Genomic DNA, 25,500 nt, shown 5'->3' with positions numbered 1-25,500 from the left:
TTTCTATCTTTGCCGGATCCACCTTAATACCTTCTTTGTTCACTATGTGACCGAGGAATTGAACTTCTTCCAACCAAAATGCACACTTTGAAAACTTAGCGTACAATTCTTCCTTCCTCAATACTTCTAACACCTTTCTCAAATGTTCACCGTGTTCTTGGTCATTCTTTGAGTAAATAAGTATGTCATCAATGAAAACAATGACAAACTTGTCAAGGTATGGTCCATACACTCGGTTCATAAGGTCCATGAACACAGCTGGTGCATTAGTTAAACCAAACGGCATGACCATAAACTCGTAATGACCGTAACGTGTTTTGAAAGCAGTCTTTGGAATATCATCTTCTTTCACCCGCATTTGATGATACCCGGAATGTAAGTCAATCTTTGAATAAACAGACGAGCCTTGTAATTGATCAAATAAGTCGTCGATTCTCGGTAGTGGGTAGCGGTTCTTGATGGTAAGTTTGTTCAACTCTCGTAAGTCGATACACAACCTGAATGTACCATCTTTCTTCTTGACAAACAAAACAGGAGCTCCCCACGGTGATGTGCTTGGTCGAATGAAACCACGCTCTAAAAGTTCTTGTAATTGGCTTTGCAGTTCTTTCATCTCGCTGGGTGCGAGTCTGTAAGGAGCACGAGCTATTGGTGCAGCTCCTGGTACAAGATCTATTTGAAATTCAACGGATCGATGTGGGGGTAATCCCGGTAATTCTTTCGGAAATACATCGGGAAATTCTTTTGCAATGGGAACATCATTGATGCTCTTTTCTTCAGTTTGTACTTTCTCGACGTGTGCTAGAACAGCATAGCAACCTTTTCTTATTAGTTTTTGTGCCTTCAAATTACTAATAAGATGTAGCTTCGTGCTGCCCTTTTCTCCGTACACCATTAAGGGTTTTCCTTTTTCTCGTATAATGCGAATTGAATTTTTGTAACAAACGATCTCTGCTTTCACTTCTTTCAACCAGTCCATACCGATTATCACATCAAAACTCCCTAACTCTACTGGTATCAAATCAATCTTAAATGTTTCGCTAACTAGTTTAATTTCTCGATTCCGACATATATTATCTGCTGAAATTAATTTACCATTTGCTAATTCGAGTAAAAATTTACTATCCAAAGGCGTCAATGGACAACTTAATTTAGCACAAAAATCTCTACTCATATAGCTTCTATCCGCACCCGAATCAAATAAAACGTAAGCAGATTTATTGTCAATAAGAAACGTACCCGTAACAAGCTCCGGGTCTTCCTGTGCCTCTGCCGCATTAATATTGAAAACTCTTCCGCGGCCTTGTACATTCGTGTTCTCCTGGTTCGGGCAATTTCTAATGATGTGGCCCGGTTTTCCACATTTATAACAAACTACATTGGCATAACTTGCTCCGACACTACTTGCTTCGCCATTACTCGTTCCGACACCATTTGTTCCTTTCGTTCTATTAACCCCTGGTCCGTAGACCTCACACTTCGCCGCGCTATGACCATTTCTTTTACACTTGTTGCAAAATTTGGTGCAGAACCCCGAGTGATACTTTTCACACCTTTGGCATAGCTGTTTCTGATTGTTGTTGTTGTTGCGGTTATTATTGTTGTTGGGATAATTGTTGTAGTTGCTGTTGTTGTTGTTGTTGTTGTTGTTGTTGTTGTTGTTGTTGTTGTTGTTGTTGTTGTTGTTGTTGTTGGGCCGTTTGTTGTAGTTGCGATTGATGTTGCGATTGTTGGGATAATTGTTGCGATTATTGTTGTAATTGCTGTTGTTGTTGTATTGGTGATTCTTATCACCGTTTTCCTCCCACTTTCTTTTGACTTGCTTCACATTGGCCTCTTCAGCAGTCTGTTCTTTAATTCTTTCTTCAATCTGGTTCACTAGTTTGTGAGCCATTCTACATGCCTGTTGTATGGAGGCGGGCTCGTGTGAACTTATATCTTCTTGGATTCTTTCCGGTAATCCTTTCACAAACGCGTCGATCTTCTCTTCCTCATCTTCGAATGCTCCCGGACACAATAGGCACAATTCTGTGAATCGTCTTTCGTACGTGGTAATATCAAATCCTTGGGTTCGTAACCCTCTAAGTTCTGTCTTGAGCTTATTGACCTCGGTTCTGGGACGGTACTTCTCGTTCATCAAGTGCTTGAATGCTGACCACGGTAGTGCGTACGCATCGTCTTGTCCCACTTGCTCTAGATAGGTATTCCACCATGTTAACGCAGAACCTGTAAAGGTATGCGTAGCGTACTTTACTTTGTCCTCTTCAGTACACTTACTTATGGCAAACACCGATTCGACCTTCTCGGTCCACCGTTTCAATTAGATCGGTCCTTCGGTTCCATCAAATTCCAAAGGTTTGCAGGCAGTGAATTCTTTGTAGGTGCATCCTACACGATTTCCTGTACTGCTAGATCCAAGGTTATTGTTGGTATGTAGCGCAGCCTGTACTGCGGCTATGTTTGAAGCTAGAAAAGTACGGAATTCCTTTTCATTCATATTCACGGTGTGTCGAGTAGTCGGTGCCATTTCCTTCAAAATAGTCAAATGGAACAAGTTAATCATACAGAATATTAAGAGTAGTTAATAGTATTTCGTAGCATAATATGAACTCACTTATAAAAGCTTTTTCTTCATATTAGCGTTTTATAAGTTTAAATTCGGGTAGTACCTACCCGTTAAGTTCATACTTAGTAGCTAATATACAATTCAACTACTACAATTCTATATGAAAAACTGATTATAATAATATTTCGCGTTCAAACTTTTATACAATATTTTACAAACTTACAATACCGCTTATTTTACATAAAGCATGAAATATAGCACACAATAACTTTGATACAAGATAGTTGTGAAGATAATTCTAGCTAGTACACTAGTCGTTCAGCAAAGGCAATAAAGACACGTAATTCATACGTCCAGAAATAAGTCATGCATTCTGGTTTTACTAGGACTACTTCCCATCCTTGGTCTTGTGGAACATAACCGTTATGGCCGTTGATAAGATAGCGTGTTGTAACGTCGTCAAAGGGTCGAGGGTTACATAATGTCCAACAGTCCCGTAACAATCTAAAAACCTCATTTCTTACCCCAATTACCGACTCCGTCACTTGTGGGAACGTTTTGTTTAATAGTTGTAGGCCGATGTTCTTGTTCTCACTTTGGTGAGAAGCGAACATTACTAATCCGTAAGCATAACATGCTTTTTTATGTTGTATGTTAGCCGCTTTTTCTAAATCACGAAGTCCAATAGTCGGATATATTGAGTCAAAATAATTTCTTAACCCATTGCGTAAAATAGCATTTGGGTTCCCCGCAATATATGCGTCAAAGTAAACACATCGTAACTTATGGATTTCCCAATGTGATATCCCCCATCTTTCGAACGAAAGCCTTTTATAAACCAAGGCATTCTTGGAACGTTCTTTGAATGTCTTAAAAACTGATCTTGCCTTAAATAGTTATGCCGAAGAATGCTGACCGACTCTAGACAAGATTTCATCAATCACGTCTCTGGGTAGGTCTCTTAAAATATTGGGTTGTCTATCCATTTTGTGTTTTTATACTGTAAAATAGACAAGAGTTAGATTCATAAAAAAAAATACTTATTAATACAAGCAATTTTTACATATATCATAAAGCATAAGCACACTATATTACATATATTACACCACACGAATACAACTATTTTATTCCGACTCGCTTGTTTCTTCTTCTTCTTCGGTTTTGGTTCGTTTTGCCAAGTTTCTAGGGATATATGATGTTCCCCTAATACGAGCCGTAATTTTCCACATTGGTTTAGAAAAACCTGGTGGTTTAGAGGTTCCCGGGTCATTGTTACAACTTAAGGACTTCGGGAGTTGACGATACATATAAAGTTCATCGGGGTTGGAATTAGATTTCTCTATTTTTATGCCCTTTCCCTTATTATTTTCTTTTTCCTTTTTAAATTCAGTTGGGGTAATTTCTATGACATCATCGGAATTCTCGTCAGAATCCGATTCATCGGAGAATTGGTAATCCTCCCAATATTTTGCTTCCTTAGCGAAAACACCATTGACCATAATTAACCTTGGTTGGTTGGTTGAGGATTTTTTTTTACTTAACCGTTTTATTATTTCCCCCACCGGTTCTATTTCTTCATCCGGTTCCGATTCTTCTTCCGGTTCCGATTCTTCTTCTGGTTCCGACTCTTCTTCCGGTTCCTCTTCGGGAACTTGTGAATCAGTCCACGAATCATTCCAATTTACATTTGACTCTTCATTATTATTAGGTGAGTCAATGGGACTTGTTCTAGAGGTAGACATCTATCACATAATATCAAACACGTTAAGAGATTAATATATCACATAATATTCACATGTTAAAAATATATAGTTTCCAACAAAATTTGTTAAGCAATCAGTTTTCAAGTAAACACGGTCGAAGTCCAGACTCACTAATGCATCCTAACAAACTCGATAAGACACACTAATGCAAAATTCTGGTTCTCTAAGACCAACGCTCTGATACCAACTGAAATGTCCCGTTCTTATTGATTAAAAACGTTGCATATTAATTGATTTCGTTGCGAGGTTTTGACCTCTATATGAGACGTTTTTCAAAGACTGCATTCATTTTAAAACAAACCATAACCTTTATTTCATCAATAAAGGTTTAAAAAGCTTTACGTAGATTATCAAATAATGATAATCTAAAATATCCTGTTTACACATGACCATTACATAATGGTTTATAATACAAATATGTTACAACAAAATAAGTTTCTTGAATGCAGTTTTTACACAATATCATACAAGCATGGACTCCAAATCTCGTCCTTATTTAAGTATGCGACAGCGGAAGCTCATAATAATCACCTGAGAATAAACATGCTTAAAACGTCAACAAAAATGTTGGTGAGTTATAGGTTTAACCTATATATATCAAATCATAATAATAGACCACAAGATTTCATATTTCAATACACACCCCATACATAGAGATAAAAATCATTCATATGGTGAACACCTGGTAACCGACATTAACAAGATGCATATATAAGAATATCCCCATCATTCCGGGACACCCTTCGGATATGATATAAATTTCGAAGTACTAAAGCATCCGGTACTTTGGATGGGTTTGTTAGGCCCAATAGATCTATCTTTAGGATTCGCGTCAATTAGGGTGTCTGTTCCCTAATTCTTAGATTACCAGACTTAATAAAAAGGGGCATATTCGATGTCGATAATTCAACCATAGAATGTAGTTTCACGTACTTGTGTCTATTTTGTAAATCATTTATAAAACCTGCATGTATTCTCATCCCAAAAATATTATATTTTAAAAGTGGGACTATAACTCACTTTCACAGATTTTTACTTCGTCGAGAAGTAAGACTTGGCCACTGTTGATTCACGAACCTATAACAATATATACATATATATTAAAGTATGTTCAAAATATATTTACAACACTTTTAATATATTTTGATGTTTTAAGTTTATTAAGTCAGCTGTCCTCGTTAGTAACCTACAACTAGTTGTCCACAGTTAGATGTACAGAAATAAATCGATAAATATTATCTCGAATCAATCCACGACCCAGTGTATACGTATCTCAGTATTGATCACAACTCAAACTATATATATTTTGGAATCAACCTCAACCCTGTATAGCTAACTCCAACATTCACATATAGAGTGTCTATGGTTGTTCCGAAATATATATAGATGTGTCGAAATGATAGGTCGAAACATTGTATACGTGTCTATGGTATCTCAAGATTACATAATATACAATACAAGTTGATTAAGTTATGGTTGGAATAGATTTGTTACCAATTTTCACGTAGCTAAAATGAGAAAAATTATCCAATCTTGTTTTACCCATAACTTCTTCATTTTAAATCCGTTTTGAGTGAATCAAATTGCTATGGTTTCATATTGAACTCTATTTTATGAATCTAAATAGAAAAAGTATAGGTTTATAGTCGGAAAAATAAGTTACAAGTCGTTTTTGTAAAGGTAGTCATTTCAGTAGAAAGAACGACGTCTAGATGACCATTTTAGAAAACATACTTCCACTTTGAGTTTAACCATAATTTTTGGATATAGTTTCATGTTCATAATAAAAATCATTTTCTCAGAATAACAACTTTTAAATCAAAGTTTATCATAGTTTTTAATTAACTAACCCAAAACAGCCCGCGGTGTTACTACGATGGCGTAAATCCGGTTTTACGGTGTTTTTCGTGTTTCCAGGTTTTAAATCATTAAGTTAGCATATCATATAGATATAGGAAATGTGTGTAGTTAATTTTAAAAGTCAAGTTAGAAGGATTAACTTTTGTTTGCGAACAAGTTTAGAATTAACTAAACTATGTTCTAGTGATTACGAGTTTAAACCTTCGAATAAGATAGTTTTATATATATGAATCGAATGATGTTATGAACATCATTACTACCTCAAGTTTAGTAGGTAAACCTACTGGAAGTAACAAGAAATGATCTAGCTGGCTTGAAAGTTCTTGAAGTAGGATCATGACACAAAAACAAGTTCAAGTAAGATTTTTACTCGAATTAAGATAGTTTATAGTTATAGAAATTGAATCAAAGTTTGAATATGAATATTACCTTGAATAAGATAGATAAACTACTGTATATAACAAAGGTTTCTTGATCTTAGATGATTACTTGGAATGGATTAGAAAGCTTGGAAGTAAATTAGTAAACTTGAAGGGATTTTTGAAGTGTTCTTGAAGTGTTCTTCCTATGATGATTATAGCTTGATTCTTGAAGTGATTTTTGATGAATATGATGATTAACTACTGAAAAAATACGTTCATAATAGTGTGGGTGTGTTGTGAGAGAATTAGAAAGAGAATTGGAAGTGAAATGGAGTGAATGATGAGTGGTAATTGGTGAGTGGTGAGTGGGGTTAAAAGGAGTTCTAGTTAGTTGACTAGCTCATGGTAGAAGTTAAAATTGATTAGTCATACATGACATAATCAAGAGTGGAATCCCATGCTAGTTCCTATTGGTATATACCCATAGTAAGTACGTGTTGAATCTGTGTATAATACGGGTAAAAATACGACTAGAATTCTTGATGAAAGAAAAGAATGAGAAAGTAACTGTAACCATTTTCATTAAGTATGAGTGTTTTGATATATGTATTGAAGTCTTCCAAAAGTATTTTAATACATCTAAATACACTACATGTATATACATTTTAACTGAGTCGTTAAGTCATCGTTAGTCGTTACATGTAAGTGTTGTTTTGAAACCTTTAAGTTAACGATCTCAATTAATGTTGTGAACCCATTGTTTATTATATCTAATGAGATGTTAAATTATTATATTATCATGATATTATGATATATTAATATATCTTAATATGATATATATACATTTAAATGTCGTTACAACGATAATCGTTACATATATGTCTCGTTTCGAAATCCTTAAGTTAGTAGTCTTGTTTATATGTATATAACTCATTGTTAATATACTTATGGAGATACTTACTTATCATAATCTCATGTTAACCATATGTATATCCATATATATATCTTCATGTCGTTTTTACAAGTTTTAAAGTTCGTGAATCGCCGGTCAACTTGGGTGGTCAATTGTCTATATGAAACATATTTCAATTAATCAAGTCTTAACAAGTTTGATTGCTTAACATGTTGGAAACATTTAATCATGTAAATATCAATCTCAATTAATATATATAAACATGGAAAAGTTCGGGTCACTACAGTGGCCTCCGTAGGAGAGATCAACCTGCGGGTTGGGTTCCTCATGTGGTGGCCTAGACAATCGTGGTGTATATATATGTGAATGACGCGTCCGTCGCGTGTGGATTATGTATATACATACGGTGGTGGAGGAACTTCTGGTAAGCTCCAGTCCGATCAGCTGGTGGTTAATGGTTTGGCCGAGCCGCCAGAGTCTCTGTAGACGGCACTTGGGTGATGTTTGTGTGTTAGACTAAGTGACATGATTAGTATAACACTTCTGTATGCTATGGCCTGTAGTTAGTCGTACTCACTTAGCTTCGTGCTAATTCCCCTCCATCTCCTCCCTGCAGGTTGTTAGCTTTTGTAGATAGTGCTTTTGGGAGAAGACGGGCATGATGATGTTATGTTTGACAGGGTTAACTCTGATGTGGTCTTTTAGAATATGAACCGTGTACTTTTGAAAACAGATTGTAACTACATCTTCTCCGTATAAACATGTATTTTGTAATGACACGTGACACTGGTTGTCTTAGCAATAATTAATGTTTATTTTGTAATTAATAAATCAATGCTTCCGCCACGTTTTAAAAAAACAAAAATAGCGGTGTAACACCATGTCTGGTTTTCTTTTAGTGCATTAATTTCTTCTTCCATCGCTTTCTGCCATTCTTGACTTTGTGCTGCTTCTTCATAAGTGGAAGGCTCAATAGGTATTGATTCATCCACATGAGCAGCATTGGCATACCTCGGATTAGGTTGCCTCGGCCTTGTTGATCTCCGTAATTCTTGCACATGCTCCTCGGCATCCATTTGGCTTGGACGAACCTCTTCGGATGTAGATTGATGTACCCCAGTTTTCCATGGACTCGTTTCCTTAGAGTACGATCCATCTCCTTCTTTAATTGGATCTGATATGTGCTCTTTATGTTCTTCTTTCTCTTTTGGAACTTCTTCTAATCCATGAGATTCTGGAAACTCTATCTTTTGAGGTGACCACCATGAAGAAGCTTCATCAAATACCACATTTCTTGAAGTATGACACTTTTCAGTATTTGGATCACAACATCTCCATTCTTTTCTTGATTCATCATAACCGACAAAAATGCACCGAATTGCCTTCTTATCAAATTTGCTTCGTAGATGATCTGGTACGAAGACGTAGCATACACATCCAAAAACCTTGAGATGGTTGACGGTTGGCTTGATCTTCCATAATCTTTCATATGGTGAAATATATCCCAACTTTGTTTGTGGGAGTCTGTTAATCACGTATGAAGCCGTTCTCATACATTCGGCCCAAAATCTTCCTGGTACATTCTTACCACGAAGCATACTTCGACAGGTTTCAGCAAGATGACGATTCTTACATTCTGCCACTCCATTCTGTTGTGGAGTATTAGGGCAAGTTAATTGCCTTCTGATCTTGTGCTTCTCAAGATAGATATTGAACTCGGTTGATAAATATTCTCCTCCATTATCTGTGCGTAAGCATCGAATCTTAGTATTGAGCTCACTTTCTACCTTGTTCTTGAACTCTTTAAACTTCATAAAAGTCTCCGACTTCTCCTTCATGAAGTAAACCCACACATATCTTGAGAAGTCATCAATGAATGTTACCATATATTTCATACCTCCAAGTGATGTTTGTTTCACTGGGCCGAAGACATCTGAGTGTATGAGCTCTAGTGGTGTCTTGGACTGATGCTCTGACTCATTAAATGGCAATTGGTGAGCTTTGCCAAATTGACATCCAGCACATATTGTATCTGTTCGGATATTAATTTGAGGAAGCCCATTTACTATGCGTTTCACCATCATTTCCTTTAACTTATTGTATCCCACATGCCCAAGACGTTCATGCCACAGATCAGCCGTCTCATTCTTTCGAGTCTTATCCACATAAGCTGTTTCAGCAGATAATACATAGACCGATTCTATTCTTCTTCCATGCATAACTGGATTGCCAACCACCTTTACTCTCTTGAATACGGACACATCTTCTGGTCCAAAGAGCACATAGTTCCCTTCTGCTGTTAATTGTGGTACTGACAGTAAATTCTTCTTTAGGCCAGGGACAAGATACACCTTCTCGAGTTGGATCTTTTGAGAGTCGCCTTTATTTGGAATTATTGTCTTTCCAATGTGAGAAATAGACAACCTTGAATTGTTGGCTGTCAACACGACTCTCTTTCCTTTGTAATCCTCCATTTCTTGCAGCTTTGTCCCATCGTTAGTCATATGATTTGAGCACCCAGAATCGATGATCCAATCATCTTTGTAGTTTATTTTTGACTTTAAAGTTGTTGTAAGAGCTTGATCATCTATGTCAGCTTCAACAAAGAGTCTAGCTTCTGCATCCCATGTTTCCTCATTAATGGTTGCTTCGAATGTGACCTCTTTCTTCTCATCTCTTGCGGCGGACACATTTTCTTCGAAAGTTCGCCTTCTGGGGAATCTACAATCTCGAGCAAAATGACCCTTCTTGCCACAATTGAAGCATTCACCATTCTTTCTCTTATCATTTTCCCCGTATTGTTGGCGATGATCTCTTCTTCCTTGTTGAGCTCCCCCTGAAGCGTTGCCTTTTGATTTTGGGTGACCCTTCCACCCATATGTCTTACTTTCTTTCATCGCCTCTTGTCTTCGAGATGTTGCTTTCTTCTTATTGGTGAAAAGTGCTTCTTCTCCGTCTTTTATGGTTACTTCATTCATCTGCTTGGCTAATGCCTCTTGATTAGCCAATAGATTCTCCAGCTCTATTAATGATGGTTGAGTAGGCCATCCTCTCACAGTGGCTATAAATCCATTATACTCGGATCTTAAGCCATGGATGATAATTCTCTTCATCCTTGCATCACTCACTTTCTCTTCAGGAGCAAGCTGAGATATCTCACGGCAAATAGATTTCACCTTGGTGAAATACTGGGAAATAGACAAACTTCCTTGTGAGATACCTGCGAGCTCATTTTCCAAGAGCTGGAGGCGTGCTTCATTCTTCTTTGAAAATAACTTGTCAAAAGTTTCCCAAGCTGCCTTCGGTGTTTTCTCGTCACGGATGTGCTCCAATAGATCCTCCTCGATTGTAGTCTTCAGTATAAATAAAGCCTTCCCGGCCTTGATGTTCCATTTTCTCAAGGCTTCGGCATTTTCTTTCGGTGGAGGCGTTGTGTCACTGCCATCAACTATTTCCCATAAATCATGTCCTTCTAGGTAGGATTCTATGCAAGTTCGCCAATAACCATAGTTGTGGTTATTGAGACTCTTGATTCCACTGCTCGTACTTGCAAGATCTGCCATCATGACGTCCAACGTCCAATAAGCTTGGTCCCTAACCGCTGAGCTTTCACAGTTCCTAACTGTGCTCCGACAGAATCTCCCTTAGAGCCTTGGTGAAAACAAGTCGATGTAAACGTCCAACGTTTACCGATTTCCTCCACTAGAAATGGTCTCGAACGACCCGCTCTGATACCAATTGTTGGAAGCTTCGACGAGCCCAACACACCCAATATAGAGGACCTAGGTTATACTCACTCACTAGACCAACACTTTGACGTTGGTTAGCCTTTAATTTTATGAATCCTTAGTGCACAATAGTATTTAGGCGACAGTGTCGACCATATATCATTCAGACGGTATAACCGACCATATATCACTTAGGCGGCAGAGCCGACCATATAATAAAAATAACACAAGTGCACTAAGAACTCAAACACGAACTAAGGCTTAACCGGGAAACTTAACAAATAACACTTTTATTAATACAAAGAAACAATTACAATATTATGGACTCAACTCACACTCTTACTTCTTCACAACTTCTACTTCTAACTCTTCTTCACTTCTTACTTCTTCTCTACTTCACACTTCACTTACTCACACCTTACATACAAATGAAATCAACACCCATATTTATACTACTCCATGGAAACTTCTACACACTAGATTTTTCCATGGATAAATATCTAGATATTTTTACCACATAAAAATATCTAGATTTTTTCATTTTAACATCTAGATTTTTCTTCATATATATATATTAATATCTAGATATTTCTTTTACATTTTAATATCTAGATATTTATATACATTACTAATTCCATATTATCTAAATTTGCATTGTATTTTAACAGTTGCTCCCTTTGTGATGGCCCGAAGATTGAGATTTGAAAGACCTATCCCTATTGGCAACAAGTCATTTCCTACTTATTGGCCGGAGGTCCACTCGGAAGCAATCTTTTTATCCGTCGAATAGAGAGAGTGGTGATTTTCTCTACTTTTGAGAGTGTTTCCCTCTGGGTAGAGAAATGACTTGTTTTTATTCTCGGATAGGAGAAGAATTGTCTACATCTCACCTCCCTCATACACCACTCATATGGTATTGAGTTTTGTTGTTGTTGTTGTTGTTGTTGTTGTTGTTGTTGTTGTTGTGATTAATCGATAACATTAACATTCAGTGAGAGATGGCACTGTACTTCACATGAGGATATTGCCCCGAATGAGCATCTAAGCATCATTCAATCCTGGCTCCCGAGACTCTTTTCATAGAATTTCAACAGTTTTTACCGCTCCTTCAAAGCCCATGGGAAAGGAGTTGACGCTCCCACATCCAAAGCATCAGTAGTAGAAGCAAGTGAATCATTTAAAATTCGAGTTATTTCACAAAATAACACTCTTATATATTGAACTCGTAATGGTACCTTGTAATTCAAAAGTCTCTCTACGGCTGAATCAGGAATTGCATAACTCGTTGCTCTTGCTATCGTGAAGAGACTAAACAAGAAGGATTCAAAAAATTCGCTCTAATACCATAACTAACCGAGAGAAAAATGGAAAAATGGAAAATTGATTATTGTCATTCTATCTTTGATCGAGCCAATCATTGGCATAAATACAATATCTAATCACAAGTATAAAACCTTTGACTAATGAATATTTAAATAAAGACTAAAAGATTATACATATCTCTACAAAGATAAGCCGTAATCCCAAAAGCCACACCAGAAAGAGCTAAAATAGCTCCTGCAGCGAATATTCCAGACTTCAGAACATAACATTCACTTGTAATAACGTTATCAGAGTTATCAACTGAATATACCGGCTTGTCATCATAACTTACCGAAGATTCCATAAATACACCCTGTCCACTGGAAGTCTGGACTTACTTAGTACTGCAGCTGTCAACAATAAAACCACGGCTATAACCGATGTTACCCTGCATGCATGTTTAAGAGTATGGTGTTCAATATTCGGCTTCATACTGTTTAATCCGCAAATCAAACCGAACAAAAACCAAAAATAACCAATCGAATTTGAATTTGGTATTCAGTTTTAGTTTAACCTTTTGAATTCGGTTAAACAGGAATCCGAATTCAAAACCAAATTCAACTATAAATATGTTAAATTATTAATAGTTTCAAAACAAAGAAATTGTAAATCAAGCTGATGAAATCGAACTGATAAACACTCATATTCAAGAGTAATTTTAGTACCTTATAAATGTGTTGTAAAAAACAAATAAAATAGAAGAGACAAGATTAGTGTCTAGCTAGCTAGTACCTTGATAAAACAAATAGAAGTTTAGAAAATGAGGTCGTGTTAGGATCAGTTCGACAACAACCAGCTTCACCAAACGAAACACTTATGTAAATTCGTGTAATGATTGTGAATACTGCTGCTACAATTCCAAGTGCGAGAGCTGGACTACTTGGAAAATCACACGATTGATCATCCCCGATACGAGTATCAGATTTCTGCATTCTTACGACAATACAAGAAAATGGTCATTTGTAACGATCTAATGACGACTTATTATTTGGTTTATAATAATGTTATTTAGTTACTATTAAAGAATCGTCCCTAAATTTTGTCACTATACAATATTAGTGACCAAACAAATGGTCACTGTAGTGACCAACTTTATTATTTTGGTCTCTAATATAACTTTGTGACGGATCTATAATGACGAGAAGTGACCAACCTATTTTGATCACTAATTAGATTTAGTGACTAATTTAGTGTTATTAATGAATAATAGCTTTTTCACTAAAGATCATTTTTCTTGTGATCACATTATCTACTCTATCTTCGGTCAATGTCTACTTTTCCGTTTTAACTTATTTCCAAAAAACAAAAACTTATTCATTTTGACTATTACCTTAGCCTTTGTAGCCTCCGCTGCAAAACCCATGGCTGCAGCTATTATTCCAAGAACTATGGCAAATATACAATGCCCTACAACTTTTCTTTCCATTTATGACTTGGTTATGAAAGTACTATTGAGTGGTTGTGGATGAAGAAAGCTAGTGATGAAAGTGTAACTATAAATAGATGGTTGATATTTAATATAAGCCTTGTATAATTGATGAAATTGTATGGAAATGGATACTAAAAAAAAAAAAAAAAATCAATGTTTACTTTTTTAAGTGGACCTACGCTTTGTTCCGCGCTTTGTATAAAAACGAATGAATGTAAGACCATTCTTATCGGTACGCGAATGGGGCCGTGGTTGGAACCGCCAACCATTGGCACCGATATTAGCAATCGGTCGTTGGTCCACCCTTCAAGCACCAGCCCTTGGTTTTTTCGTTGTTCAGCAAATCGAATCGCGGATACTAGCCGTTTGAATCATATATATATATATATTTTTTATCTTTAATTTCTAATTCTCTATATATACATACTTCACATCTAACAAATACACACTGCACATTTGTATTACAACATACTCCACATTATATTTACAACATATTTCACAATTTTTACTCCACAAAATGAATAATATCGATTACTATTTTGACTATATCGTACAAGTAGCTGGTGCGTACGATCCGGAACACGAACTCGAACTTCTTGATTTCTTAGATGTCGATGATGAAGAAAATCAAGAATCTATTCCGAGAAATTCAAGAAGATTTTTTTTATAGAGATCGGACTGAAAGAGCTACACTATTGTGGAACGATTACTTTTCTGACACACCAACGTTCCCCGAAGATAAATTTCGAAGACGATTTCGAATGAGCAGTCGACTGTTTAACCGTATATCCGCAGGTATACTCAGTTATTCTCAAGAACCTATTCCTTCACACTTTAAATATTTTCATCGAAGACGGGATGCAACCGGTTTACTCGGGTTTGCTGTTTATCAAAAAATCACATCTGATATACGACAATTAGCATACGGTGTTGCTCCCGATATTTTTGATTAGTATTTGCATATTGGTGAAAGCACATCATATCAGTGTTCAGAAATTTTTTGCAAAAGTGTTATACATTGTAAAACGACCACAAGTACCCTTAACGGCTCCATCACTTGGTCCCACAGCTTGATCATAACTCTATATGAATTTTCATAAATAAGATTGCATTCATTTAATAAAATTGATTACCTCAAAAGGAAAAATCTAAATCATTTGTAAATTTAGAAAAACCAACCCAGATATATAAAAAGGGTTGACCAAAACAAGTCAACAACTACTCACAATGTAACAGTATTTAAAGTAGAATGCAATGTTTAATGTTTAAATCAAACTCTGCGACAGACAATGTAGAATCTCTAAGTACATCGGAAGTAATCAATCAAGAACCTGAGAATAAAACATGTTAGTAAACTGTCAACAAAAATATTGAGTGAATTATAGGTTTAATATTGCAAACAATAATTAATTTAAACCATAAAAATTTATGTTTGAAAACATAAAGACTCATTTTGGACCACAAAATTATATGCTCGAAAACATATAAAAACATTATTCCATTAACCCGTGAGCCATCTGGTAATAACTTAACAACTCCTTACCCTTAACAAAAACCAATATAACAATATACACTGAACAAGTGTATCTTCCAAAATACGAAGTACTAATACATTCCGTCTGTAACTGCTATCGCGACTAGCACGAAATGGGCCTGTCAGACCCGGTAGATCTATCCATAGGATTCGCGTTCACCAGTAGAAACCAGTGATTAAAATTACCAGATTAGGAAATATTTTCGTTCGACTCACAATGAATAATTTAAACCAATTTTCACTTGTGTCCAATATGTAAAATAAACTGCATTCATTCTCATCCTAACAGATTTAAAATAGAAAAATGGGACTATAACTCACCTTAAAGTAAATGAAGCAACAACACGGAAATGCGAACAGCAAATGGTAAAGTGACAAAGAATGATCACAACTCCGACCTATAAATAAAGCGGGTCGATATAAATAACTAACTTAGGTCAAGTCTTAGTATGATAGCTATAGTACTTGTTGCAAATAAGCATAGAACAACACTCGGTATGTTTCGGTATGATCAGGACGGCGTATAACACGTACTTTCTATTTTTGAAAAGTTTCTATTTTTGGAAAGTTTCTATTTTTGGAAAGTTTTTATCTTAGGAAAGTTTCCTTAATTAGAAAATTCAACAAAAGTCAACTGAAAGTCAAAGTCAACCGAAAGTCAACTCAAAAGTCAACCTTGGTCAAACTTAGTCAACATTGAAATTTAAAGTGTAAGTTATATTAATAATATAAGTTATAATGTTATTTAAAGTCATACTCATATAATCATGTCATATCATAAGTTTAGTTAAATTAAATTGAATTATAAAGTTAACATAAGTTTAAACGATATAATTAATATAACATAAGTACTTAATTAATTAAATATTAATCATAACATAAGTATTATTAATTAATAATAAATTTTTAATCATATCATAAGTATTATTAATTAATAATGAATTATTAATCATATCATTAGTATTTTAATATAATTATTAAACCATAAGTATTTAATAATTAAATTATAATTAATAATAACTAAGCCTTATAATAAATAAATAAATAATTAATCTTTATTATAAGCCTTGATATAATAATCTCATAACATAAGTTTAATACTTATCATAAGTATTTTTCATTAATAATAAAAGTATTATTAATCATAAGTTTAATTATAAGAATAATTAAATCATAATATAATTATTAAATGATATACTAAATACATAACATAAGTCTTATTCAAAAATAATTAACTTTATATCGTAAGTAATTTAATTATAATGCAAATCATTATTTATAACCTAAGTTCACATTTTATAACCATAAGTTTAATTAAAAGTTCGCCGGGTCATAACTTGAGCCTCGGGTGTCGGTTTTCAACGAATTTTATATATATCCTCGTCTAACTAACCAACCCGACACATTAGTACACTCAAGAATACCCTCACATCAGTTCATGGGTCGTGAAGAACAGCCATGTACCAACTTAATTCTTTAATCCGATTTAAATCTTGTTTTAGCCATTCTGGGTGATCCGCGGCTCGGATTTCGATGACCCGAACATGAATGTTCATCCAATCATCAATCCTAACCCAATGGTACACCCTAAAGGCTCCAAAAATGGTCACAAAGTCGGATCCCATCTGATCATACAAGCTTTTACATTTCATTTTCATCAAAACACTTAAACAAGCATAACTTATGATCCGAAACTCGAAAAGATATGAATCCAAAGCCTAAAATTATTGTCTTGATGTGAGGAACTCATATATACATTTTATTTAACCAAAAACATCTGTTAAGTATACTGATTTTAAACAAATAGCTGTTGTCTGCTTTTGATCAAACCGAAAACATATGAAATCGAGCATTTCTAAGCATCAAATCAACAACACAACAATATACAAGTACTATAGCATCAACATATAATCAAAATTAGTAAAAATAAATGAAAATTTAAAAGTTAGGGTTTATGATTATACCCTAATCAAAGAACAAGTTGTATGAGCTTGTAGATCTTAAAATAGAGAACCCGATGAGATAAAAAGCCCTAAATCTTCAAGTATAAAATTGTTGAAGATGATGATTATATTGGTGATGGTGGTGAATGACCAAGGGAGGAGGAAAAGGAGAGAAAAATGATTTTTAGGTTAAAATAAAATGTAGTAGTGTAAAGGAGTGTAAGTATCATGATTAGGTTAATAGTTTAGTAAGTTGGCAAAACCACCCCCTCATGGGATTTCGGCCGAAATAGAGTGGAGGACGGGATCCTCTTAGCCCATTATGAAGTAATGTGTGATAACGTGTGGCCCGAAAGCCGAACGGATCCCGATTCGCGAAAACACGGCTATGCGATTGAATATTCGGGAAGAACACGCACATGCGACAAATATAATATAGAAATATTTTATAATCTCATATGATATAGAAATATCATAAATAAAATAATTCGGATTCGAAAATCGCAAAAGTCTGATCGTTGCTTTGAAAACCAAAACAATTCACATGATAGAAATCCAAGAAACGTAGAAACGTACAAATCCAAATATGAACACATATAATTATATGACACATAAAAAGGAAAATATTATTATTCAAATAATAATATAAGTCATAGAAATGACGTAGCACGAATACCAGTAAATAGAAGTTAAATATAAACGATAAAGAATAACGGAAAAAGTATGGCCGTTACACATTGTTATTCGAGCGAATATTTAAGAAAACCGAATGCCCATGATGTTCAACGTTTATTTATACATCATGAGCAAATAAATGGTTTTTCGGGCATGCTCGGTAGTCTAGATTGTATGCATTAGGCTTGGAAAAATTGTCCAGTCGCTTGGAAAGGTCAATACACACGAGGCGATCATGGTCACCCAACGATAATGTTGGAAGAGGTCGCCTCGTATGATTTGTGGATTTGGCACGCTTACTTTGGACCAGCTGGTTCAAATAATGATATCAATGTGTTAAACCAATCCGATTTATTTAAAGAGTTACTTGAAGATAGAGCTCCACTGTGTAACTTTACGGTGAATGAGAAACATTTTACTAAAGGCTATTATTTAGCGGACGGAATTTATCCTGATTGGGCGACATTTGTGAAATCGTTCAAAAGTATGGTTGAACCAAAAACATCAAAATTTAAGAGGTACCAAGAGGCCGTAAAAAAGAATATCGAACGAGTTGTCGGTGTACTTCAAGGTCGTTTTGCAATCATTAAAAGTCCTGCAAGGAAATTCTATATCGAGAAAATCTAATACATTATGTAGCGTGATTTTACACAACATAATTACTGAAGATAATGGTCGAGCTTTTTGTGGGTTAGAGGAGGATTATCAGCCAGTTCGTCGTGCATTAATGATCGTTTCATAAATGCCGATCGTATTTGATATTAAGAGATGGATTTTACGTGTGCATTTGAAGTTTAAAAAGTCATTTTATAAGGTTTTCATAATGGGCAACAAGTCAAGACGAAACGTGAAAACGAGGGTTAAAACGAGAAAAAGACGCGAAAAATGGAACCCAGCCGCAATTTGCGGCTGGTGGGCGCATGTAGGCGCCTGGCCTGGGATCACAAACTTTTCAGGTGGAATTCGGGCATAAGGTGTAGTGACCCGGAAAAATTTCGACTAATTTTAAACCAAACTCTCGATATGATATTATATTTTTTACACGATGAGCAAAGTCTATAATGTTGAGTCTCAAAATTTTTGAAACTATATCCATACAATCAAGTACCCTTTGACTGCGCTTGACGATTCACGAACATTTATGTGTATATAGATATTGTATCTTTATTAATAGATAATATATAAATATAAAAATTGATACATATAAATTGATATATTATTATTGAAATTAGTATTATTGTTATTAATAATATTGTTGTTATATAACTCATAATAATTATCATCATTATCATTTACAATAATATTATTATTAATACTATTATATTTGTGTTACTCTTATTATAATATTAAGAGTATTATTATATTTAATAATATGGTTAATTATAATTTATAAATGTAAATATATAAATATGGGGATATACAATTATCATATATATACAGACACTTGAATACTGTTAGATACAAGATTCAATCAAATGCATATACATATGCAAAATATGAATATACAGATATAAATACATATACAGTTGTATATGTATATACAAATATATAAATGCGACTAAAATACATATGCATAAATACAAAATCTGTTTAAAATCGCTTTCCACTCTATTAAATCTGTCTGCTTGATTAAATCCTCAAACAAATTACCAAGAGTATCAGACAAAATCCGTTGAACGTCCTAATCCACTTTTGATTTCTTTATTTTTTCATCGTCCTTTTTGATTTATTCATCTCTGTTTCTGATGGAACCAGCTGTCGAGTTTCTTGCTTCATAATAATTCAATTACTCGTTATTATACATAAACCCGGGTACTTTGCAGCTGCACTTTAGTTTTGCTATTATTACTCGTTAACATCAACAACCACCTTGAATTTATTTTTCGTGAGAACTAAACCGAACACCAAAAGGGTCTCCACTCTACTTCATAATCTCATTCATTATTGCATACCTTTCAATCTCATAGTTTCATCATCACCAAACACCTTTTGTGTCACCAACACCTCGAGACGATTCAACTCAACTTCACCCCATTTCCATTTCGATCATCAACCATTACCACCCAAAACCACCTCCACGTTATTGTTACTACCACCATACTAACTGGTATTTTGTTCATCCGACAAACACGATCACCAGATTATTGCCATGCTACCACTATTTTATGCTACTATTTTGTTGCTGTTAGAAGGCCACTCAAACACCACCAAACCGCCACCTTTATGTAATTCTCGCAATTTTTGAAGCTACTACAGCTGCTACTTTGTTTACTATTCGACCCAGAAAAGAAGCAAGTAAAGAAACGAAGCAATGAAATGATGAAATGATTGTTTAGGGTTGTCAACTTGATAATATATATAGTATATTACAAAACACATTATCAAATGCAAGTGGGATATAATGTCCGATAGGTATGTTTCTGATTGGGCCACGCTTCCATTTGGAATGATCTAGATATCGTTTTTGTGGAGTGAACGAAGAATGGCAAGCAAATAAAGTTGGTATATTTTTCCTTTGGCCGATATATACTAACCCCACCACACACTAATTAGTTTTAAAGGTGTCTTTAGAAAACGCATTATACACTTGCAAGTCTTACCCATTTGGTCAACATCTTTGGTATTCTTTTAATGGGTGAGCTGTATGATGATGATAAAACATTGTCTAGTGCCAAAGTGTCTTTTATTTATGTTCCACAAACATTCGGTACCATGGGTGAACGTGGGAAGGTTTAAAGAGTGTACAGACATCATATGTGAAGAGTTAGTGGGGATGCTAAATAAAGATGATGATTAACAAATCGTTGCTGTTTTTTTTTCTTTCTGTTTTCATTTGTTTAAACTGACAAACTCTAATCAGAAGGCCACTTGAGCATTTATTTACGAAGCTTTTTCTGTGGTGGGTCAAGATTATCACATACACACCAACTTGTGATTTTAAAAGTAATGACTATCAACTGCCACTAGTTGCTGTTTTTCTGTTTCGTTTATATTTTGTGTCTCGAAAACAAACCACTTCAATTTCATTGGGCCACCGCATATACTCCTCTGTTGGGCCGGAAATCTCATTTGCAGTTGGGCCGAGGTATGTTTGGGCCGTGATCATGTTGTTTCATCTATCAGGCCGTTTTTTTTTACATATGACGAGTATGATGATACTCTGGTGATACGATGATGAAATGATATCATTATGAAGAAATAATGATGATTAGAAATAATGATGATTAGAACTAAGATGATGATAATGAATCGTGATACAATGATGAAGTTTTGATATAGAAACCGAAATAAGACGGGTTATATGGATTTAGTTTAGGAAAGAAATCAGGAAAGCGCAGATGGAGTAATGGTTAGGGAGTTTTGTGATTAAGAGAGAGGTCACGGGTTCGAGCCCCGGTGTGAACAACCATTTTTTTTAAAACTCCTTGTGAGGTAGTTCCTTTTCTTTTCTTTTTATGATTATTGTTATTATTTTTATTACTAATTTTATTACTATTATGAATATTAATATTAAGGTTATTATTAGAAGCATAATTATTATTAATATCATTTCCATTATTATTATTATTATTATTATTATTATTATTATTATTATTATTATTATTATTATAAAAGGATTATTATTGTTAAAAATATCATTATTAGCAAAATTATCATACTTACTAAAATTATCATTTTATTTTCATTAACACTATCGTTATTATTATTAATATTATTATTACTATTACAACAAATATTATTTATATAAAATATATTTATTTCATACCTACTATTTTTGTTAAGTGATACATTATATATAAATCACTTATACAATATAGATAGTGATATGATTATATATGTAAAAATTATTCTTATACATTATAAACTTAGTTGATTAATATTATACGTGTTAATATACATATAAATGATATAGGTTCGTGAATCCGAGGCCAACCCTGCATTGTTCAGTTGTTTAATGTCGTTATATGTATTTTTACTACAAAATACAGTATGGTGAGTTTCATTTGCATTTTTACCCTTTACATTTTTGGGCTGAGAATACATGCGTAACTTTTATAACTGTTTTACGAAATAGACACAAATACCTTAACTGCATTCTATGATAGAATTATCTGGGATTGGGGTTGATTATTATGACATGCATTAGCCCCCGGTTTCCGTTAGAGCGTATGAGCTCCCGAGCCGGGTGGATGGTTTATTATTTATGACATTTTGGCACCGATTGTCCTATACTTTATAAACATGTGTTCAGCCGTGGGGTGTAAAGACCGACACAGCGGTTCTATATTTTGAAGGCACATGTATTCAGCCGTGGGGTGTAAAGACCGGCACAGAGGTTCTATATTTTGAAGGCACATGTATTCAGCCGTGGGGTGAAAGACCGGCACAGATGGTTACTATTATATTTTGAATCCTCACCAGGTGTTCTTCATATGAAAGATATTTTTTGTACAGTTGGAATGGGACTTCTGCATGTTTTATAGTATTTAAAATCTTGTGGTCTATTAAAATGATGAAAATGAAATGATTACTATAAACTAATGAACTCACCAACCTTTTGGTTGACACTTTAAAGCATGTTTATTCTCAGGTTTGAAAGAAATCTTCCGATGTGCATTAGCTCATTTTAAAGATATTACTTGGAGTCATGCATGACATATTTCAAAAGACGTTGCATTCGAGTCGTTGAAGTTCATTAGAGATTATTATTAAGTAAATGACAGATTAGGTCATTTATAGTTTGGATATTATGAAATGGAATGCATACCTGTCAACTTTCGATGAAATGAAAGTTTGTCTTTTAAAAACGAATGCAATGTTTGTAAAATGTATCATATAGAGATCAAATACCTCGCGATGTAATCATATGTAATGTTCTCGTCCATATGGATTTGGCCGGGGCATCACATAAGGAGGGGCCTGGAATTGGTGCCCGGGCGTAATTTGCGCCCGGTGAGCATAATTTACGGCTAGAGCTATTTTTGGATAGAATTTGAGGCCGGATTTTAGGGATTTCATGCTTGGGGAATACCCTACTTCATCCCTATATAAGGTAAACCCTAGGCTACGAATTCCACACCTTTTCCATCAGTTTTAAGAGCATAAAACACACAAAAACACACCATCAATCATCATCAAACAAAGATTCAAGCTAGAATTCAAGGAGTGTTCATCATGCAACTTCAAGAAACAACCATGATCATCATCAACAACATGCTTGGCTAGTTTCTTTTACTTTATTCCTTGCATGAACAATTATTGTATGTTTAGTTCTTCATTTACTTATGTGATTCTTGATTTTGTAATCCTTATGTCTTTTGGTTTATAATTTCATTGAATCTTTTGAATTATCAATTAATGCAAGTTTGAAAGTTATTGATTGTTGCAAGACAAGTAATTGATATTTAACATCTTGTGCTTAATCCAACCTAGTTATAATTTAGTATAGGGATAAAGACAACGTGTGTAAGTAGCATTGCTTGTGCCCAAGATAATCATAAATTGGAAAACCGAAGAAGTCTTGTCTATGAGGTTTAGTTGATAATTTGATAGCATAAGGATTTGTTGAACTAGTGCATGCATAATTGGGATTTTAAAGGAATAAAGGCTTCCATCCAATTGATTACAACCTTTTCATTTAGCTCACTGTTTATGCTCTTAAATACTCAAAGTTTATATTTGCTTAGTAATTGTTAATCTAGTCTTTACATTAGTTAATTTTAGTTAACCACAAACAAACCAATCTTGAAATTGCTTGATAGTTAACCATAATTTTCCGTGGAACGAATCCTGCTTACCCTATCTAAAGTAGAGTAATTAGGCTATTTTTGACCAGCCCTTCGACACCGATCAAATTTTGGCGCCGCTTCCGGGAAAGTGTGCGCTTGATTGCAAGCTCTTATTTTATTTGCTTTCGTGTTAAATTAGAAAAAACCATACAAATTATAAAACCAATAAAAAAAAACCAAAAATAGTGTTTTTGCTTATTTTGTTGTTGTCAGTTTTACGCTCGGTATTCTTGTTTTTGTTGAAGTGCAGGTTAGTGTATGCAAACTCGGAGTTTGGGAGATCAAAATCTTAAGCTTTTAGACCCAAAAATCGAGAAATCCGTAAAAGCTAATCGAAAAGCTACAAGAATCTTAAAGGTCTCGACAGTGGCTTCAGCATCCACTCAACCACAGTTAGAGTCACATCCGATTGTTCTACCAAACTCTCCTAAATCAGATTCCGATACTGAAGAGGAAGTTTTTAATCAACGAAATGAGATGGCTGAACGACAAAGAGGGGTAGACACCTACTACCAATCGGGTGATTATGAGGATCATTCACCCATTGTTTTTCCCGCACCGGCAGGAGGAAACACACGACGATTTGAGGTCCAACCTCAACTCATTTCGATCTTGCCAACCTACCGAGGTATGGCTAATGAGGAACCATATGAATACATCACTGAGTTTAACGAGATATGTGCTACTAATCAGGTAGCGGTTTCACTGATGATGAGGTATGTCTTCGATTATTTCCTTATTCACTTAAAGATAAGGCAAAAAGATGGTTTCTCTCTTTACCCGCCCGGAGTATTAATACTTGGGCGGAGATGAAAAAACGGTTTTTAGAGGAGTTTTATCCCATAAGTAAAACTTCAGACATGTGTACACAAATAAAATCTTTTAGACAACTACCGGGTGAATTATTTCATGAAACGTACGAGCGTCTGAAGGAGTTACTTAGGGCATGCCCACACCATGAAATACCAAAGTGGGAATTGGTTAAAGTTTTCTATGATAGTTTGGATTCCCAAAACAGACAATTTCTTTTGGCAGCTAGTGGTGGGGCGTTTTTAACTCGATCTAGTGAGGACGAATGGACGTTCTTTGAACATTTAAGCAAGGGTTCGAAAACCCAAGCTCCAGTTAATCGTAAACAACCTAGTACCTCCCAGGTGAATCATGTTTCCGACTCGGGTGGTTCATCTAGGAACTTAGTGCAAGAATTAGATGATTTGAAAATGCTTATATTTAACAACCCAAACCAGGGTCTTGCTTGTAATGTTTCGCAGGTTCAGGAGGTTTGTGATATTTGTGGAGATCCTTCTCATTTTGCATACGGATGTAGAAATGGGATTCCATCGGTGAATCAACAAATAGTGGAGGAACAAGTTAATGAGGTTCAGGGACGGAGATTTGATCCATACTCCAACACGTATAATCCGGGTTGGAGAAACCATCCAAATTTTAGTTGGAGCAACAACAATGCTCTAAATGCTAACACCCAAGGGACCCAACAAAGACCTCAAAACAACTTTCAAAACCAAGGGAACTTTCAGAATCAAGGCAACTATCAAAGAAACTATCAAAATCCTTA

General features: G+C 34.9%; 2 protein-coding genes and 1 non-coding gene across 3 annotated transcripts; 1 reads left to right on the top strand and 2 right to left on the bottom strand.

Moving 5' to 3' along the window:
• Positions 1–12,289: 12,289 nt before the first annotated feature.
• On the bottom strand, positions 12,290–13,980 carry LOC139887036 (uncharacterized). Its single transcript, XM_071870631.1, has 5 exons — positions 13,885–13,980; positions 13,287–13,480; positions 12,867–12,942; positions 12,689–12,768; positions 12,290–12,500 (listed from the first exon to the last, which is right to left on the bottom strand). Exons 1-5 carry the CDS (start codon positions 13,978–13,980, stop codon positions 12,290–12,292), a joined length of 657 nt encoding a protein of 218 aa, XP_071726732.1.
• A 4,407-nt stretch (positions 13,981–18,387) lies between these two features.
• On the top strand, positions 18,388–18,762 carry LOC139887020 (uncharacterized). The gene has a single exon (XM_071870630.1). The coding sequence runs from the start codon at positions 18,388–18,390 to the stop codon at positions 18,760–18,762; it is 375 nt and encodes a 124-aa protein (XP_071726731.1).
• Positions 18,763–24,786: 6,024 nt separating this feature from the next.
• On the bottom strand, positions 24,787–24,888 carry LOC139887336 (small nucleolar RNA R71). The gene has a single exon (XR_011773171.1). It is a non-coding gene; the product is annotated as a small nucleolar RNA R71 (small nucleolar RNA).
• Between the last annotated feature and the right edge of the window lie 612 nt (positions 24,889–25,500).

Source organism: Rutidosis leptorrhynchoides, chromosome 1 (assembly GCF_046630445.1).
Source record: "Rutidosis leptorrhynchoides isolate AG116_Rl617_1_P2 chromosome 1, CSIRO_AGI_Rlap_v1, whole genome shotgun sequence".
Classification (NCBI taxonomy): domain Eukaryota; kingdom Viridiplantae; phylum Streptophyta; class Magnoliopsida; order Asterales; family Asteraceae; genus Rutidosis; species Rutidosis leptorrhynchoides.
The sequence above is the reverse complement of the archived record's forward strand: the minus strand, read 5'-3'. Positions and strand labels throughout refer to the sequence as shown.